The following is a 20,122-nucleotide window of genomic DNA, read 5'->3' as shown; positions in this document are numbered from 1 at the left end:
CATCTTAGAACCTCCACCATGTTTGACTGTAGGTACTGCGTTCTTTTCTTCGTAGGCTTCATTCTGTTTTCTGTAAACAGTAGAATGATGAGCTTTACCAAAAAGATCTACCTTGGCCTCATCTGTCCACAAGACATTCACCCAGAAAGATTTTGGCTTCCTCAAGTACATTTTGGCAAACTCCAGTCTGGCTTTTTTTATGTTTCTGTGTCAGCAGTGGGGTCCTCTTGGCTCTCTTGCCATAGCATTTCATTTCGTTCAGATGTCGACGGATAGTTCGAGCTGACACTGTTGCACCCGGAGTCTGCAGAACAGCTTGAATATGTTTTGAAGTTGATTGGGGCTGTTTATCCACAATTCGTACTACCCTTCGTTACAGTCTTTTGTCAATTTTTCTCTTCCGTCCACGTCCAGGGAGATTAGCTACAGTGCCATGTGTTGTGAACTTCTTGATTATGTTGCGCACAGTGGACAAAGGAACATGAAGATCTCTGGAGATGGACTTGTAGCCTTGAGATTGTTGATATTTTTTCACAATTCTTGTTCTCAAGTCCTCAGACAATTATCTGCTCTTCTTTCTGTTCTCCAGGCTTAGTGGGGCACATTCAGAGACCTTCCAAGGAAAAATCCACTTAAGCAACCAACTTCCGCCTATTCCTGACCACACTCCCAGCATCCATAGATGTTCTCATTTCTGAGACGCACGGATGACCTAAATCTACTTCCTGCCCTGCAAACACACCCTTCCTGCTTCCCCGCTATAAATTCAATCAGTTCACTTAGTCAGCCAGTCCAGTTTTATGGTAATCAGGATCAGTTCTTGGAGACTACTCAACTTATTTTATTCACTACAATATACAGGGTGGATCCCAAACTTTTTTTTTCTCATTTTCTGCTTATTATTTAGAAAACCTTCCATTTTGTTGTTTTTTTCATTCTTAAAAAAAAAAAAAAAAAAACTTAAGATGTTCCTCTGTGATTACAGCCATTACATTTGTTACATTAAGTTTCACAAAGTAACACTGACAGAAGATGGAAGAGATTGTTGATTTGTTTTGCGAAACTGAATACCCCTATCAAGGTTATCAGAGACAGATGTTTAATCCACAATTACAAAATCATCAACAGCAGCAATAACAGACTTCCCTCACGCAACTACTTCCAACAACCCTCTGTAGGGTTGCTGAACTTGCTGAGGCTACCTGGCATGATTAAGTTAGCTGTTATTTGAAATCTCCACTTGACAGGATAGAATGTCAGTGCTTGACCTGCACGCAGGCTGCCAAAGCGCAAGGTTTAGCGACTTTAGGGTACTTACACAATTTGACAAGGTAAAATTGTAGTCTTTGTATTTTTTGAGTGAATACAAAAAAATAAAAAAATAAAAAACGCTTATCTGTTATAAGTCCAAATAAGCCAAATTACCAGGAGTAGGAAAGTTGAATGAAGCAAAGTATAAACATAACCTTAATGAAAACCTACTCCAGAGCGTTCCAGGCCAAAGGTTCACATTCAAGCATGACAATGACCCTAAGCATACTTGACTTTTTACATGTTATGTTACATTACAGCCTTCTGCTAAAATCAATTATTTTTTCTCCTCAAAAAAAAAAAAAAAAAGTCAATACAGTAATCGCTCACTATATCACGAATTGATTTTGCAGCTTCACTCTATTGCTGATTTTATATGTAAGCATATCTAAATATATAACGCGGATTTTTCGCTGCTTCACGGGTTTCTGCAGACAATGGGTCTTTTTTACTTCTGGTACATGCTTCCTCAGTTGGTTTGCCCAGTTGATTTCATACAAGGGAGGTTATTGGCAGACAGCTGAGAAGCTACCAAATCAGAGCATGCAGTTAAGTTCCTATGTGCTGATTGGCTCAGCGACGGAGCACCTAATTCAATTCCGCTGTGAAGTCTTGTCTCGCTCATTCAGCATTAACGTGTTTTGCTGTGTAAAGAGTTAACTTTTGTGCTCTTTTGTGTTTATCTTTGTGCATAGTCCAGCCCTTCGTTATGGCTCCATAACGATCTACTCCTACTACTGCTTCAGGGGCCGCACCCAAGCGCCAATGGAAGATGCAAACGATTGCCGAAAAGGTAAACGTTTTGGATATGTTGAAGGAAGGGAACAGCTACACCACTGCAGGACGCCATTACGGCATCAATGAGTTCACGATTCTTTTTATTTATAAAGGAGGAAAAGAATATACGATCTACGGCTGCACTGTCCTTTAACCAGGGTGCAAAGTGAGTTGTAAGTGGACGTAATAAGGCGGTAGTCCGGATGGAATCTGCTTTAGGGATTTGGATTAAAGACTGCCAGAAGAACAACAACGGCTCCTTTATAACTGCTGTAACGCTCTCCTTTGTTGTGCAGTAAAATTAAACTCTTTGTTATCAGACAAGTCGTCATGTCATTGTTGGTGAGTAACCACAATTAATTTTCTACGTACAGTACTTATTACATGTACATACGTTTAGTGTCACTGTACACACATTTTACTGTATACAATTTTTCTTGCATTGTACGTATTTATTGCTGGTGGCCTGCCTTTCGTAATGGCTGTAACATATGTGATATTGGAGATGCTTGATATCTTTAAAATAATATTTAGGTTTTACTGTATATAAACAGTGTGTTTACATACATAATTTCAACGAATCTTACCTAATATCTAAGAGAATACAAAGGGCTTATGTTGTATAACTGTGCGGGAAATGTTTATAATAGTGTGGCAGAGTTTATAAGGGCTTAAAATACATAAAAATAACCATATAAACATATCGTTTTTACTTTGCGGATTTTCACCTTTCGCGGGGGGTTCTGGAACGCAACCCCCAAAATAACGAGGCAAAAACAGGATTTTAGGAGTTTTTGAAAATTTACTAAAAATAAAACACTTATACACTGCACTTTAAAATACATTATTTTGGTTGTGTTTTAGGAAAGGTGCTTTATAAACTTTATTGATTTAATTACGTGACTTTGCAACAGCCAAATCACATACATTATTAGAATGGCAAGTTAATGTTATGTCAGAAAAATCTGCACATATACAGAAAAAAAACTTATGACTCCTTTGTATAATGCCTTTCCATTGTCATCCCTATCCTACTGTACTTTACACTCATAGTAAAATCGATTTTCAGTTTTTTAAAAAATGGCTTTGAGAGACATGAAAATATATGCCAAAGTATGATGCTGATTTGATTGTTGATGAGGGAAAAAATTAATTGAAATGATTTTGAAACCGTAATTGATGAATCACACCTGTACTGTGTAAGCTATGTAATAGTACAACAAGGCTTTGGTGACTACTTTTTCCAGCATTTCAGAGACAAACGGCAAATTTGAAATGTGTCTATAATTGTTATTCGTATTTAGTCCTTAACTCATACACTTGAAATTTGGCTCGGGTGCCTCTAAATGATAATCAAAAATATGGGAGTTTTCTGCACCTTGTATGGTGCCTAACTGGGGTGCCTCTCCCTTTACTACAGGACATATTTCACAAACGCAGTGTCCGCAAAGCCTACGGCATTGTTCCGGACCCCTTACAACCCTAACATGGACTTTTCACACTTCTGCCATCCAAAAGAAGATACTGCAGCATCAAAGCCAGATCTGCCAGGCAGCAGGAGAGTTTTTACCCCCAAGCTGTCAGACTCCTTAAGACCATGTTGCCCCCTGGGATCTTCCACACTGCTTCAACAACCGCTAAAAACAGAACTTTTATACATGCAAGCCACTTTCCTGCCAAGACGAGTGTGCATCTCATACTGACGTTAAAGTATTTTGACACTCTTGATATCCTTCTGCTGTGAAACATGCTGACCTGTCATTGATTACACGTCTTAAACAACTATTATCATACACTGATAATTTCTGTATTATCTATATCTATTTATTTTTTATTATATTACATATCTATTGACTATATTTATGTATCTAGATTGCAAATACCATACATTGCACCAATGTTCATATTGCTAACTACACGTCAATATTGCTGCTACTTCTTTGTCTTGTCTTTGCACAATGTCTTGTTTGTGTTTTAATTTTAAATTTAAATTCTATATAGAATTTTAATTTATTATTTGCACATCATGTTGTTACACTGTGGACCTTGAGCTTTGCAATTTTGTCTATCTGTATACTTGTATATGGTTGAGATGACAATAAAGTTCACTTTGACTTTTGAAGTGATCAGTGTTGGGAAACATTACTTTTAAATTGACCTTAGCAGTTTCTTACAAAAATATATATTTTAAAGAGTTAATTATAACATGTTATTTGCTACAAATAGTGTGTTAGTTATCCTTCTGGAAGAGATATGAAATCCATAATTGTAATCAAAATACATCTATTTCCTTGAACAAAGAGAAAAAAGAAATCTTGCAACATTCATTATTACTCCAATCCTGATCAGGATGATAACATAAACCAGGATTCAATGTCATTCATTTTATTACACTGCTTTTAGTGGTTATTTTAAGCCTTCTTTACTTCCTAGGATGTCAGTTCTAGCATTGGGGTCAGTAGAGCAAACGCCAGTAAGGTTTATTTTATGAAGTGGTCAGGTACTTCGCAATTAAGAAAATATTTTTAGTCCTTAATGTGTAGAGAAGTAAATAACATCCATTCCCTTTCCACATTCTCAAGACGGTGGTTGCTGCACCACTAAAGAATACTGTTTAAACCTATCTATAGTAAATAACTGGATTAAAACTGACACTTTAATAATAGGTTTTCGTTACTGGTACACTCACTCAGTACACTCTTTTGTGACTGGCTTTATGATTGAGCCCTTTAAACTAGCGGCCTACCATCAAACACATTTGCTACTTACCTTAAACCCAGAGGTGCTGCAATTATTACCAGTGCCCTGTAACCCTAAACTGGGAAGATAAGATGTTACTAGCTGTTACCAGACCACTGGTCTACAAGCATGCACAATGCTGCAGCCCCAGCAAGAAACGTCTATGGGTTCTGAGTTAAGGAAAGAAGCTTCTGTGGTAAAATTTTTTTTCCTTTTAAAACACTTTTTAAACACATTTTTCCTCCAATAAAGTACATTTTGCAGTTACTCATTACTTTAAAAAGTAAAGTGATTACATAATGCACGCATGTTTTAATGTGTTACCCCCAACACTACAATGGACAGCAGTGGGTGGAGATGCTAAATATTTTCAAGCCAACTTGGCCAGGATTGGTTAGTTATCCTCCTGTAGCTTCCACCACTGCATTGGGACCAAGTCAATGTCAATTTGTTGCTCAAGTCTGTATAACTCAAAATCAAATTTCCAAGAGGTGGAGCGATAGTTCTTCTGGTGCATGATGATCATTAACAAGAAACACTATCAAGTGAAGTTGACCCTGGTATGATGCAGTCTCGACACACTTCCCCATTATTCCAGTGCACTGAACACCAGTCAAGCTGAAATTAAAAACTAGCCAGTAAGAATTTCAGGTGCTTGATATAAAACCATGTAGTTATTTAGTAACCTAAATATGGTTTAATTACAAAGTCTCTTAATTTTTTTAACCATTAAAGACATTGTCAAAGACAGCAGAAAATGTACATAACACAAAATGTGTTAAGTTAAAATGTCAAACTATAATGGTTTATTAAAATGCTAAAAGTCAATGATGAAAGAAAGAAAGGCATACTATTTGCCAGATTTCTTTTCCAACTTATACCCAGGTGAATTCTTGGTAACAAGACTGGTATATTTTCTAATAAAATAAAGATAACAGTCAAATTAATTTCAACAGGCAATCTTTAAAACAAATTACAAATACATATTTAAATTGATTTCATACATAACATTACATTAAGAATACGAAATGTTTATAAGGCATACTATACTAAAACGTACTCAAATTCCCCTTCCCTACCCAGTAAGACGTTGACTTTACTTGATGTTGTCACGCAAGGAAACTGATGTGTGCACGTTGTTACCAAAGATTCAAGATTTCAAAGTTTAATTAATACAACATTAACAAAAGCCTCCAAATCCCAAAAAAGATTTTAATTATTTATTAGTCAGTATGCCAGCACTGTTAAGTCAATTAACCAGCAATGTTCCATTTGGTATTAAAGTAGAGTCTCGCTTATCCTACCTTCGGTTATCCAACATTCCGTATTATCCGACGTCCCACCACAAAAAAAAAAAAAAATAAAAAAATGCATCAATCGGCAACAAGAACTGTAAGTTGCAAGCGTGAGCATAGTCTATTTTTTGTTGCTCCCAACTCTGCTGCAGCTAATTACAGTGGAACCTCGGTTTAAGAGCATAATTCGTTCTGGAAATGTGCTTGCAGTCTAAAGCACTCGTACAGTATATCAATGCGAATTTCCCCATAAGAAATAATGGAAACTCAAGATGTTCCAACACCCAAAACTATTCATATAAAAATGATTAATAAAAAATATAAAGTAAAATTACATAAAGCAAATTAACCTGCACTTTACCTTTGAAAAGAATCATGGCTGGTGTGAGTTTCTAAACTCTTGTGGGACTCCACCCAACGGGACTACACGCGGAAGAGTGTCCCAAAGCAATCGCAGTCTCCCAGCGCTGTAGCAGTTCAATGTAAAAGCCAATTCGAAAAGATCGTGGACATGCTATAAGCATCTGTTGTTGATGGGTGATACAAAGAACAAGGGACATTATAAATGCGCTGGGCTCAGTATTACTCCCCAAACCCTGCCTGACTGCTGAGTCTGCGTATAGAAGAATGGCAGATCCCGCTATGATAAATAACCGCGCTATTGCGGTTTCAAGCTTAATACAGCTGGTGTTGCTAAAGTACTTAGACTCAGCTTCAAGTTTTCTGGTGCAAGACGGGGACTGGCACGTCACAGCACAAACATACACACACAGTCACAATGCTGTAGTAAACAGTATACGCTCGTACGGATATTGACTATATTAGCGACGGAGTTAAGGCTCTAGAAACTGCAATTAATTACATTGAGCAACAAGAAGCAGCTACAGGAATCGACATAATGATGTTGCAAAGATGGCGAGACTTCACAGCGAAGAAACGGCACTCGTCAGGAAAGCAGACTACGATCAAAAATGTCTTTAAATCATCACAGGACCGAACTTTAAGTACTGTACATACTGGATTTAACGTCAGACATTAAGTTAATTTTTTCAGTTAATCTAGTCTGTTTTGTTGTAAAACATGATTATTACATTCGTAATGTGTAAAATTAAAACAGTTTTAGATTTAATAGGCCTTTTCTTAACACCAGCCATTATCCAACATTTTCACTAATCCGACGTTCGGCCGGCCCGTTTATGTTGGATAAGCGAGACTCTACTGTAAGGGGATTAGAGATTCTTGTGATATAAAGTCTGATTCATAACGATTTAATCCCAAAATATGTGACCTGGATGTGAAATTTTGAGTGGCATTTTGAGTTGAACTGTATTTTATATAAAATGAGGAAGAAGGTATTTTACTGAGGACAACCTTCCATTCTTTACATGAAAATCTAGTGAAAGGTCCAGTTTTAATGTTGAATTAGATTATCTAGTAGTGCACTGTTTTGAAAGCACTGGGATTGTTTTGAGATGAAAACACATTCGAATAAAAAGTGTTTTTGCTGATGCAAATCACAAAATTCATGGACTATATGCAATGTCTCAAAAAAAGAAAGATTTTACATACCTGAGTTATCACTCCTGGGCGAATTTGCAAAGGCTGTATGGCTGGAGCCTGAGTGACTAGTGGCATAGTGTTATCCATCCTTACTGAGTAACCTGTTGGCTTATTAGGGTTGTTTGGAATTCCTGCTTAAAAATACAAGAAAGGCTTTCTAAAAACAGAGGAATTACTGTATAACAGGAAAATATGTTTGCATATGCATTTCTTGCAAGTTTTCTTATACCTTTGAAATGCATGATTCACTTTCCTAGAAATGCTCTACTAACAGCTATTTACTGTGTAATAGACTATGAAAGATATGAAGTCAATGGAATTGACCCTTAATACATCATCATCTACACATTTTCTTCTCTCTTTGGAAAACAATGGAAATATTTCTGTTTCCCACCAGGTCATAATTGTTTAATACAACAGACAATTCAGATGAATGGAATTGTTGATAAAATAAATACTCTATGTGGTACGCACAAATACACAGACTAATGTTTATGGGACACTGCTGAAATACTCAAAAAGTACAATTAGTCTATTCAGTGTAGTACTAAACAAAAATCAATTACAAAAAAAATTTAAAAACTGCTCTACAAAAAACAAGAGATTCGCCTCAGATTATTCCACTAATTAACATGCGTTTCGAAACGGCAAGTATTAGATACTTAATATCTGTATTGTCTGCCTGTTAGAAACAGATGCAAATAATTTTGTAGGCAAATAGTAAGAAAAATTAATATCAATACCTAAAACACCACTTTATAAGTGAGTGGCAGAACAGAAAACAAACCAACTGTTATTAACTGAACGTCAAGTGAACGCATTTTTGCTTTCCTGTAAAAGCATGAGTGTAAATACTCTAGCCTAACTGGCAGAAATGGTTAAATGGTAGCATGACCATGCGTCTCTGTGGAACCAAACCTAGTTTTAAGAGGCATACTATTAACTAAGCTAACTAAATAGGAATGTGATAACCTTTTTTTGCATTCATTGTTAAAAAAAAAAACCCACAATACACTTAAAAATAAAGATTTATACACTCATCAAATACCTCTTTAAAAATGTTATTTTCCTCTCAAACATGGGAGTATCCAAATGCAAAATTAGCTCCTTCCAGTGCCTATGTACATTTTTAAATATGTTGACAATGGAAAATTATGAAGTTAACTATATAACTAAAAGAAAATTGCCTTTCTGCATGTACAATTTTTTTTTTTTTTAACTATTTATAGTAAACGAGATAAAGTGAAAAAATGAATGTGTTTACCTTGGATTGTTGGGGGGCAAAGGATCAGTGTTTGCTGGAATGAATCACTGCATCCAAACTGAGCAGTTCCTGTCTGCAGTGGAATCCCATGGTGCATCACAGATGGAGCAGATGGTGCTAAAGCCTAAAAGAGTTAGAAAAGAATAGGTTATATATACCTAATAAATTGATGTAACATACAAGAAATTAAGGCAGGAAGCTCTACATATTTAAATCTAAGCTTCAGTTTTATATGAAAATTGCATTTTCCAGCCAATTCAGTCATGCAGTCTCAAAACCTCACTAAAAAGCACTTCCTTAAACTTTTGCTAGGTGGCATCATTGCTTGCAATGTGGCAGTTGTTTAAAAAGTCATGCAGCACAAGAAACTGGAGGCCAGCAAAATATTTAGCACAGATGCTAAATACACCTTTAATGTTAAGCAAAAAATTGTAGGACAGATACAGAAATTAGGTATCTGTATTAAGGATGTGTACCTTTCAAAGTTCCTGAGTTGTAATTCTTCAAATGGTCTCCCAAAGCAGCTTTTGAAATGTTACACATTTAATTATAAGAAGTGAAAACAAATTCAAATACTATACAATTCATGTTTATTTTGCCAATTGTGATTCTGCCTGTCAATTCCCATGGTGAACAGGCATACGGTAATACTAATAAAACATTTCAATACCTGCCCAATTATACATAACAGAATTAAAACAAACAGGAAATAACTGACTCTCATTACATTTGCTATAAAACTCTAACAAATACTAGAAGCAAGCTGTTGTTAAACCAGCACCCAAAATACTCTTTAGAACTTCTACAAAGTCCATCTTTTTTCCTTACATCTTCAGAAATATCTTCTACTGGAAGTAAAATTGTAAAAGTAATTGAGGGCAAGGAATGCCTTTATCCCCCACCCCCCATGAAACATTTGATTTTGATATGTCAAATGGTGATTATGAAAATATTTAAACAAACCAAGGTGGAAATAAATAAATTATATATATATATATATATATATATATATATATATATATACACACACACACACACAGTATATATATATATATTTTTTTTTACATGTACAGGTTTTAACTGGTATTTATTAAAGTACACTTGTAAACAAAAGGCAAACTGTCATAATCAAAGTAGTATGTGCAAACAAACATATTCAAACAAAACATTCACATTGCCAAAAATGACTAAGGCAACGGTGCAAGAAAATAACGGACATATAAAAGCTAGGTAGCAAAAAAACTATTTTGTCAACTTACTGAAAAACCTGTGTTTAAAAGGAATTTAACTTCAGCTAAATGTTTTACTTACTTGAGTGTGGACTGTGCCGATCTTATTAAATGCCACTGTCAGATTACTTGAGGTGACAGGTCTCACGAAAGGGGCTTTACTGTGACTGACAACATCATTTGTGGTTGATCTTGATTTGCAAATGTCCATTATATGAAAACAAGATTTAACACTGGTGAAACAAAATGTTAAAAAATGCTTAATTTTCCCTCAAAATATAAACAACAATGTAGAATGTGTAAAACTTATTTTTAACTCACAAGAAAAATAAAACAAAGCCACTAAAAACATAAACTAAGACTAGTTTAAAGAATAGCATGGAGGGCTTTTTAAAAAAAACCCTAATGGGGTAAGGGACTTAAAAAAAATTCACATCTTCATTATATTTAATAATTCTACATTGTACAGAATTAAACAATTACCGTTGCAATCAAAAACAGAAATGCTAGATCTCAATTTTAACTATGTTACCTAAAAAGACAACATCAACAAACTCAGCCTCATTTGGACATTCATCTTGTTTAAACGTACGAAGAAAAAAAAATTAATGCATGTTAAAAAAGTAATCATTCTCCCCATGGAAAATACTGGTTTTATCTCCTCTTACACCAGATATGCTTGGTATAACCAACATGATACTAGTACATTCGATCGAAAAGCAGTTACCCGTGAAAGCTTGCATTGCGCGACTTAGCAACATCTGACAGGGAGTGGGAGAGATAATGGGTCCACACGTGACTAATAACTAAGTTGCATGGTGTGATACAAGTACATTCGATCAAAGTGATACTATGTGATTCAGTGATGTTTAATTCATAAGATTAAACTGTGAGTGGGTATAATGCTGGTACTCTATGTTGGAACTGGAAGGGCACTGCTCAAAAAACAAAGAAATGATGCTTAACCTGTAATACTGCAATGTTGTGACGCTTCAGAGTTGTACTATGAGCAAAACCTACAAAACAAGTGTAGCTTTGAGCCCTTCAGCAAACGCTTCATTCTCAAAAAGTCAAAACTGTAATCAGAATCTACTTGACTTATTCTGTATTGCCAGGATTCTGTATCTTTTCTGGGACTTGAACTGTAACTTTTCTGTTTTTGAAGAAGACACTTCCATATTACTTCAAGTCTTATTACAGGTCTATCAAACAATCCCCATGTACTCTCTTGAGAAGCTTGGGTGTAACGGTGCGTAAAGATGAGCTGTCACACACACAATACGTTTTCTCCTTTTGACACACAGCTATGACATGTAATACAAAAAACAATCGTATACAACAAGAGCATTATTGGTATAATTTGAACCTCAGCTTTCCAATGGTAATGAGCCTTCACTGTGTGAGGCTCGACATATCATTAATAAAAGCAGGTTCACTAAGCTGAATTGTATTGCTTGTGTTGGCATATACATGTGGAAATCACATGTTTAACAAATGAGAGTAGATAAAACACTTAGGATTTATTTGAAAGAAGACACCCTTTGATATGTAACAATACCACTTGTGGGTTTACTACAACACAAACAACTTTGAAATACGGCTGTGCCCCACTTGCAAGACACCTTGTGGTTAAAATCCATACATATAATAAAATCTAAACATTTAAAAATAAAAGAAAATAATTTCAATAAAATATTAACTGTCTCAACATGCCATCTTCATATTATGTATTTGTGGTTCTCCTTTGTTGTAAATATATAAAACTAAGCTTGAGGAAGATGGATCACTCAGCAAAAATATAAAAAACTGAAAGTGACAACAACTTGTGCTCTCATAATGACATCCATTTCTTGAAAATTTACTGAAGACATATTCTTCCTGTAAAGCAGACTACTAACTAATAAGGGTAACATGGCAGTCTGCACAGTTAATTGAAATATATATTAGAACCCCAAACCCAAACCTTGGCCAAAGCACCACTTGAGTTTGCAAATTCTCTGCACCATGTCAAATTATATGACTAAAAATTTATCGAATGACTGCCAACATTCTACTGCAGTCCCTGACAGAAAATTGTGTGCTGCCTAATAAAGTTGGTGCTGTTCAATAGATTAACAGCTGTGGCACATACAGTAACAATCTTTGCCCTTTATTTCTTTTTACATTCTATGATATTTACAATATCACACATCAGAGAAACAAGCCTCTCTTCTGTTTATGAGGTTTAAAGTCTCTAATGCTGCCCAGAAGGTTTAACTGCCTTGCATTTGGCAACAGTCTCTGCCTTTTATCCTCCATTCTGCTATAGTAAACAAAAGAGGAGACATCAGACAGATTACTTGTCACCGCATTATATGTATTATAATTCTGGATGAGCATTCACTGGTTCTCAGCTCTTTTGTACACCTGGTCTAATCCTCCAACTAAAGACAAAATCAAATCCTGATGACATTGTAAAATCAGGATATAATTTTCATCTACTAATTAAATGCACTTCATTATTGAGCAAAACTCAAGATGTGTGTTTTTGGTGTAAAAAATAAATAAATAAAATAAATAAATAAAAATACTTGTAGTTGGTGTGTGGAACAGACAAATCTCTTGGTTGGCAGTGAGTGTGTTATCAGGTTAATGGTGGTTTGTTTTGTATGTTTCTTTGACTTTTTACTTAAACTTTACTATTCTTAGGAGGAAAAAGTGTGAAAGCTTGTCTGTTTGTGAGGGTCCTTTAAAAGTTAGGCTGACTTACTGAACCACTGAAACCAACTAGTCTGTGACTTGCTCTGATAAAGTCAAACGAAGGAAATTTACCTTTTGTTACGATAGTCACTTTTTATACTGCCTAAACATTAGACTACAGGTCAACGTAAGTATAACACTTAAATAGGTAAAACTGAAGAAAAATGTAACACTATCCTTCTGATCCTATACAGAACTCATTTAAATTAATTTAATAGACAGATGCTGCAAAAATACATCTTTGCTTGGTCAAAATAAATGTAAACTTTATTAAAAGAACAGAAAACTCTCAGGGCTTTTAATAAAAATCTGTTTATATTTATAAAAGAATATGATGAATGCAAACTTAAAACAGATTTACAAAAAAAAAAAAAATACAAAAGAAGCACTGAGTGGGTAAACTTACTGGTTGCTGTGAGGAAAGTCTAAGAGGTGCTGCATGGTAACAAAAGGATGATTCATGGTCTCCAATGGAGTAATCCGTTTATCCGCATCAATAAGCAACATTTTCTTCAATAAACTGACAAACTCTCTTCTGTCTGCTTTCTCTGATAACAAGTCACTACCTTCTAAGTCCATCACCAGGTTTACCTGCCAATCAAATAAATAAACTTGTTTCAAAGTTCAAATACACAACACTGGAAACAAAATAAATATATTAAAACATAAATCTTTGAAATATAATAAGACAATAAATCAAATACTAAACAATTATAAAAATAGTACAAGAAAACTCTAAACAAATTATTTGTGATACAAATGCAGATCACCCTGAGCACCTGGATGGAGAGGTAAACTAAAAGGGTCGGAAATTTTAGGTAAATTAAATGCCTTTCCTGAACAAATGAGTTTTAAGAAGAGATTTAAAACAATAAATGGAGTCACCTGATCTAATTAATGTATATCCAAAATATCTTCATCGAGAAACAAACTGAGCAAAAAATAAAACATTGCCCATGACATTAAAAAAAACACAGAATCTTTCAAATGTGTACTGTGTAGAAAACGTCAGTACTGGTGGGCCACGGTGGCAGTAGGTTCTTGTTCCAACACTGTTTCTTAATGAGAAGTCAATTATTGCTGATGAAGTACTTATTGATGAAGTACAAAAAAGTGATATTTTGATGCTTCATTTTAGTGGTTTCGCTTGTTAGGCCCTATCCACACAGGCATTTAGATCTTGGTTAAATGAACGAGCTCTGAGCGACAAAAGCATTTAAGTTGTGTTTTTTTTTTTTTTTACTTTTCATTGAATGTTTTAAAGTCAAACAACATTCCATACAAGCAAGTCAAGTTGAACAAAACTAGGTTAGAAACAAATTAACCCCCCCCCAATGTCAAAAGAGAGCTAGGCCAAAAGAAAAAAATAGGGGAAAAAAGTAAATCAATAAAAATAACCCCTAAAAATGCTTTTTAGATAGCCGTTGAGTCACAATTCCTCTTAATCCACTCACAGCAGTGATTGGTGTACTTCCAAATGGGCTTAAAGTGAAGAAGGACAAACTAACTTTATATAATTATTGGTAGGTAGACTTATCTTGCTCAACTGGAAGAAACCTAATTCACCTATTTTAAGTCAGTAGGTAACTGATGTTATATCTATACTAATAAAAGGCAAAGCCCTCACTGACTCATTACTAATTCTCCAACTTCCCGTGTAGGTAGAAGGCTGAAATTTGGCAGGCTCATTCCTTACAGCTTCCTTACAAAAGTTGGGCAGGTTTCATTTCGAAATTCTACACGTAATGGTCATAACTGGAAGCTAATTTTCTCCATATACTGTAATGGAGTTGAGCTCAAAAGCCATGGGGGGCGAAGTTTCGTGTGACATCATCACACCTCCCACATAATCACGTGAACTGACTATCAACGCAGTACGTAGAAAACAAGGAAGACCTCCAAAAAGCGCTGAAGAAAACATGCATTATATAATTGAGAAGGCAGCGAAACAATAAGAAGCAAACGAGTGACATATACAACCATATTCATGAGTGCTGCTACTTCGGAAACAAAGCACGGTGTAAACCTAAAGTTTAAATTAAGTTCATATACAGGCTGCCGCTGGCGTTTGTCATGCCCACGGGTAATGCGGGATACAAGTTTAATGAGAGGACGAGGATATAAACGAGTTTTGATCACTTTGTAACTAAGTTAAAATTGCAGGTGAAGGGCTGTGCTTATGCAAATTCCGAGAGACTGTGTTTGTGGGGGATTGACAGTTAAGGCGGGTGAGGGAGTCGCGTCATCATCTCCCCTCCCATTCACCTCATTTCGCTCTGAGCTGAGCTCCGCAGCTAACGCAGTCTTACGGAAGCGACTTTGTGACCCTGCCACCAAATACTCACAGAAAATTCCACAAGTTAATACACACGCTGTATCTAGAGTTTCTCCACACTCTGAATTCTCCAGGCACTACTTACAAAAGGTTACATTGACAATTGTGTTACGTTATTTTTAAAATGTTTCCTTTTCTTAGCACAAGCACAGCTGAGAAGCTTCGATGCATGTGCTCCATAATGCTAAAAATAACGATTTAATCACACTTTGCATTCCAAGCAAAGGGGAACTTCTGTCAATGCATGATTTCCTGGTACACTGATTACATTGATCAGCGCTTCCCGATTCATATTACCCTCGCACCCCCTTGGTTTGAGAAGAAGTATGAAAAAATATGAGGTTAACACAGAAAAACAGATCACCAATTGAAGCTTTACGAATAATCGATACTTTATTCGCCTTCAGTAATTGTTTTGGTAAAGCCATTTTGTAATTTTTCCGCCACTAGCCATGAACGGTAAAAAAAGTAAGAGCGAAGCGAGGGTGACTTATTCAGGCAGGCAGGCGAAGGCTCAATAGCTCGAATTTGGAAATAAGTAGGTTCTATTTAGTCGCCAGAAATATCTTTGGTAGGAATGGAAGTTGAATTTAGTCTTTAAATTTCTATGGTGAAGAAAAATTTATGCAATGCAGACTAAATTTAACTATATAAAGTCAAAACTTGAATATATAAAGTCATTCCCAAATATATAAAGTCAAAACCTGAGTATATAAAGATGGCGTTGGAATATTTAAAGTTAAAACTTGAATATATAAAGTCAGCGTCGGAATATATAAAGTCAGCGCTGGAATATCCATCCATTTCCCAACCCGTTGAATCCAACCACAGGGTCACGAGGGTCGGCTGGAGCCAATCCTAGCCAACACTGGGCGCAAGGCAGGAACCAATCCTGGGCAGGGCACATGCATCATTTTCAAAACATTAACCGAACAGTGTTTTTTAATTTATTTTTCTGAATACGTTTTTGTTAACTTAGTTCAGTTCAGAGTCGTTTCAATCAATATATTTTGACTTTGACTTTATATATTCAGAAATAAGTTTGACTTTATACACATACATATACATATATACATACATACATATACATATACATATATACATACATATACATACATATACATTGAACTCAGGTGTGATACACCACAGTTAGGTTATTTTTTTAACAAGGGGGCAATTACTTTTTCACACAGGGCCATGTAGGTTTGGATTTTTTTTCTCCCTAAATAATAAAAACCATCATTTAAAAACTGCATTTTGTGTTTACTTGTGTTATAATTACTTTTTCACACCAAAATTTCTCCAGAGCGCTGTAAAAGACTCATTGCAAGTTATCGCAAACGCTTGATTGCAGTTATTGCTGCTAAGGGTGGCCCAACCAGTTATTAGGATCAGGGGGCAATTACTTTTTCACACAGGGCCATATAGGTTTGGATTTTTTTTTCTCCCTAAATAATAAAAACCATCATTTAAAAAAATGCATTTTGTGTTTACTTGTGTTATATTTGACTAATGGTTAAATGTGTTTGATGATCAGAAACATTTTGTGTGACAAACATGCAAAAGAATAAGAAATCAGGAAGGGGGCAAATAGTTTTTCATACCACTGTAGATATATGACAACACTCATATCAATGACAAAACAATTACATTAACAATCATGTTACATTATTTTTACAATTTTTCCTTTTCTTTTTCATAACTTCTTTAACACACTACTTCGCTGCGAAGTGCGGGTATTGTGCTAGTATTATATGAAATTGGAAAAAAATCTCATTCTCACTTAGAGGATCTGTACAAAACTTTTTTCAAAACCTGTCATGATTTAAAAAACTCAGTTTTCTAAAAAATAACACTAACAGTTTCACACAGATTAACATAAAATACTTATTTATGACAAAAGGTACTCTGTTTTATGCTCCTTGAGCCTCTATAGTGTACAAATTCACATACTTATTATATACTGTACCTGTTGGTCTAATCACTAATAAGCTGAAAGGCACTTTCTATAAAAACAAAAAAAAAAAAACAGCTTGAAGTAGTCAAGTGGTTGGTATTTCTTAGTGTCCACTAGCACACCATGCTGTTTGATGGATTCTAGTAGCAAGTTTGCCTCTCATGGATCTATGTCTGTGTAGTCCTCCAAGGGTCAACGTTGCAGCAGGCACATGAGCTACACAAATATGTTCAGTGCTACAATCGGCTGGGATTTGTTTCCAATTTCCAGATCATTTGCATCAAAACTGGAGTTTAATGAATCAGAATCCAATTCAGCAATAATATGGGATAAATAATGTGCATGCCGTATTTTGCTTTGTGCCTTTGCCCAATATTGATGCCATTCCAGACATTATGTATGCTATTCATGGACACGCAGGGATTCAACGTCACATCAATGAGTCTAACAGTCCTTCTAACAAAGAGGGTCTACCAACTGTATAATGTAACAGTGAGTTTTATCAACGTTTACAGCTTTTATCAGCCTCAACACATTGTCTCAACAAAAGTCAATATCCACCTTAAAAGAGTTAAACCACAGGACAGTAAATTATGATATAGGCAAGCTAAGTGCTTCTGGTATGATAATGAATTGATTTTATTTAATGAAGCCAGATATACAGCACCTTTGCAAGCAGAAAATTAAATGCTACAATTTCCTTGTGCAGAAAGATTCCTAGAGATAGATGGAACATGCAGGATGCCCACAGGAACGAGCCTGCCAGAACGTTAAATTATTTAGCCGTCATCTCATCAAATTGTAATGCAAAGGATTATACACAGCGCTTTTTCCTTTGTCTTCACAATTTTTATCCTCATTTGTGTAATGACCACCTGTGTAAGCTGTGTTAACAGAACAACTGAGGCCATTCTGACCTGTGCTTTGCACAGCATTACCAAAAAGGTAAATGTCAGCAAATGTATAAGGCAATCCTATTTCACATTTTAAATGGAACACCTATTTTAAAAGTCAGGACTATTTTATACATTTTCCTTTCCTACAGATGCTATATGTACATCTTGCGTCTAATCCTGCTCCTATGGAGATTTATGAATAAGTAAGTGAAGGATCTAGTTCCACTGTGTTTTCATCAACTGTTTCAGATTAATGAGTATGAGCAACTGTGTGTTTCCATAATAAGAGTTGTGTACGCAAGATGGTTCAGCAGCAACTGAACAGTCCGTGCTTGTAACGATTTTTATTTAACCTCCTTAGCATTAGACCCAAGCGTTACCTGGGCTGAAAAAACAGTGCTAAAAGCACTAGTCCCGAATGTCAATCAGGCAATAGTATAGAAGTGTCTTGTGTAAGACCCAAGATTTTCTCAGGCTGTAAAAGTGCCAACAGCGTTCGTGCCAAGCATTACTCGTGAAATGGCATAGGTGTGCCTTGTGTATGGCATCAGGCCCGAGTGTTACCCGAGCAATGGTGTAGATGCATCTTTATTTGGCCTCATAGTGGCACCATGTAAGAAGCGCGTCTCATCGGCAATGATGATAAGGTGAATCTGTTTTCAGAAATGGAAATGGACAGTGAAACCGAAAATGATTCTGGGAATCTGAAAGTGACTGCTGCGTCACTTGCACATGTACTGTGTGCCGTTCATATTATTAATCATCATTATAATACTTCTATATTTCTGACTTTGTACTGTTAGTGTTTTGCATGTTTTATAGTAGAAAGATGAGATTTAATAAAAAGGTAATTTTTCAAGCCAAAAAAAAAAAAGCAACGCTTTTTACATTTTTTTTAGAAAAGAATGTAATGCTAAAGGGGTTAATTCATAGGGACTAGCATGCCCATACAATAATTTCCTCTTACCTTGGAACTAGTTTCCATGAGGTGCTGTTAATATCTAACCAAGAAATAATTGCTACTTTTCTTTTGACATGCAGATGATGCACATATTAGTGATGAGGAAGTTGGAAGGCTAGCTGGAATAACTTGAAGTAGAATATTTCAGATAAAATAAACAATTAAGCCCAAATTGCAGAAACATGGATTTAAACATCTGGTGAATTACATTTTTGTAAATGTTATTTTTCTTACACATTTTCATTATTCACTGTTACTGCCACCTTGTTCAGAAGAACTGTTTCAGATATTCTGTTTCTCTTTACAGTCAAATGAAACCAGTGGGTAAGGTGAGCATATGTTGTTAAGGAATACCAAAGAATAAGAAACGTATTCGTGGACTTGATAAAAGTTTAGTTTAATATGTTCTCTTTTATGTACTTTTACACTAACCATGTCATCAATACGAAAGAAAATGCTCTTAACTGTTAGATATTTTCAAAGAGACAACCAATGCCAGCAAAACATTTGTAACAAAATACCTGTAAATGCAAACCAAGCAAATGCAGCTATTGTTAGAACGACCTCAGTTTTAACAAAATTAAAATCCTTCTTTTAACAAATTTTTTTGGTCCTGGCAAATTTCCTATAGAATTAATATTAACTTAATTACAGTAAAGTTGGTTACATAAAGCAGGAAAACACTTGTATTTCTTCTTTACTTGGCCCAAAAATCTCCTTAATCATCCTTAAGGGCTACACTGAACAGCCAATTAGACTGCATGTTTATGTCACATGGTTTACTTGATAGACGCCACTCTCTTGCAGCAGAAAGGAGTTGAAGGGTTACTGTAGACTGAAGATGGTAGTTTGATTAAATTTCCTCATCTTAAAAATCTATATGAAATGATGCTTACCAACTAATCATCTGTTTTGCTTTATATTTGCAGAACACGTCACTCATTGTACACAATAACAGTGCAAAATTACAGGCTTGCAAGCTGCTTAAAAAGCACTTCATGGCAATACATCAAATGTATATTGCCCATGAATGACAAAGACTGCCATAAAAAGAATCAT

At 35.4% G+C, this 20,122-nt stretch overlaps 1 protein-coding gene across 3 annotated transcripts in view; it reads right to left on the bottom strand.

Moving 5' to 3' along the window:
• The window catches only part of LOC120526583 (homeodomain-interacting protein kinase 3-like), a 174,536-nt gene that overhangs the window by 30,093 nt on the left and 124,321 nt on the right, over positions 1-20,122 (bottom strand). For 2 of the 3 annotated variants that reach the window (XM_039749748.1, XM_039749761.1), the window contains exons 6-9: positions 13,321-13,505; positions 10,258-10,408; positions 8,947-9,070; positions 7,692-7,816 (exon numbers count right to left, since the gene is read on the bottom strand). In XM_039749748.1, the coding sequence (XP_039605682.1) occupies positions 7,692-7,816; positions 8,947-9,070; positions 10,258-10,408; positions 13,321-13,505 (585 nt within the window). The remainder of the gene's footprint in view (positions 1-7,691; positions 7,817-8,946; positions 9,071-10,257; positions 10,409-13,320; positions 13,506-20,122) is intronic. The other variant, XM_039749753.1, reaches the window with a different exon arrangement.

This window comes from Polypterus senegalus, chromosome 1 (assembly GCF_016835505.1).
Source record: "Polypterus senegalus isolate Bchr_013 chromosome 1, ASM1683550v1, whole genome shotgun sequence".
NCBI classification, from domain to species: domain Eukaryota; kingdom Metazoa; phylum Chordata; class Cladistia; order Polypteriformes; family Polypteridae; genus Polypterus; species Polypterus senegalus.
This window is presented reverse-complemented; position numbering and strand designations above follow the sequence as displayed.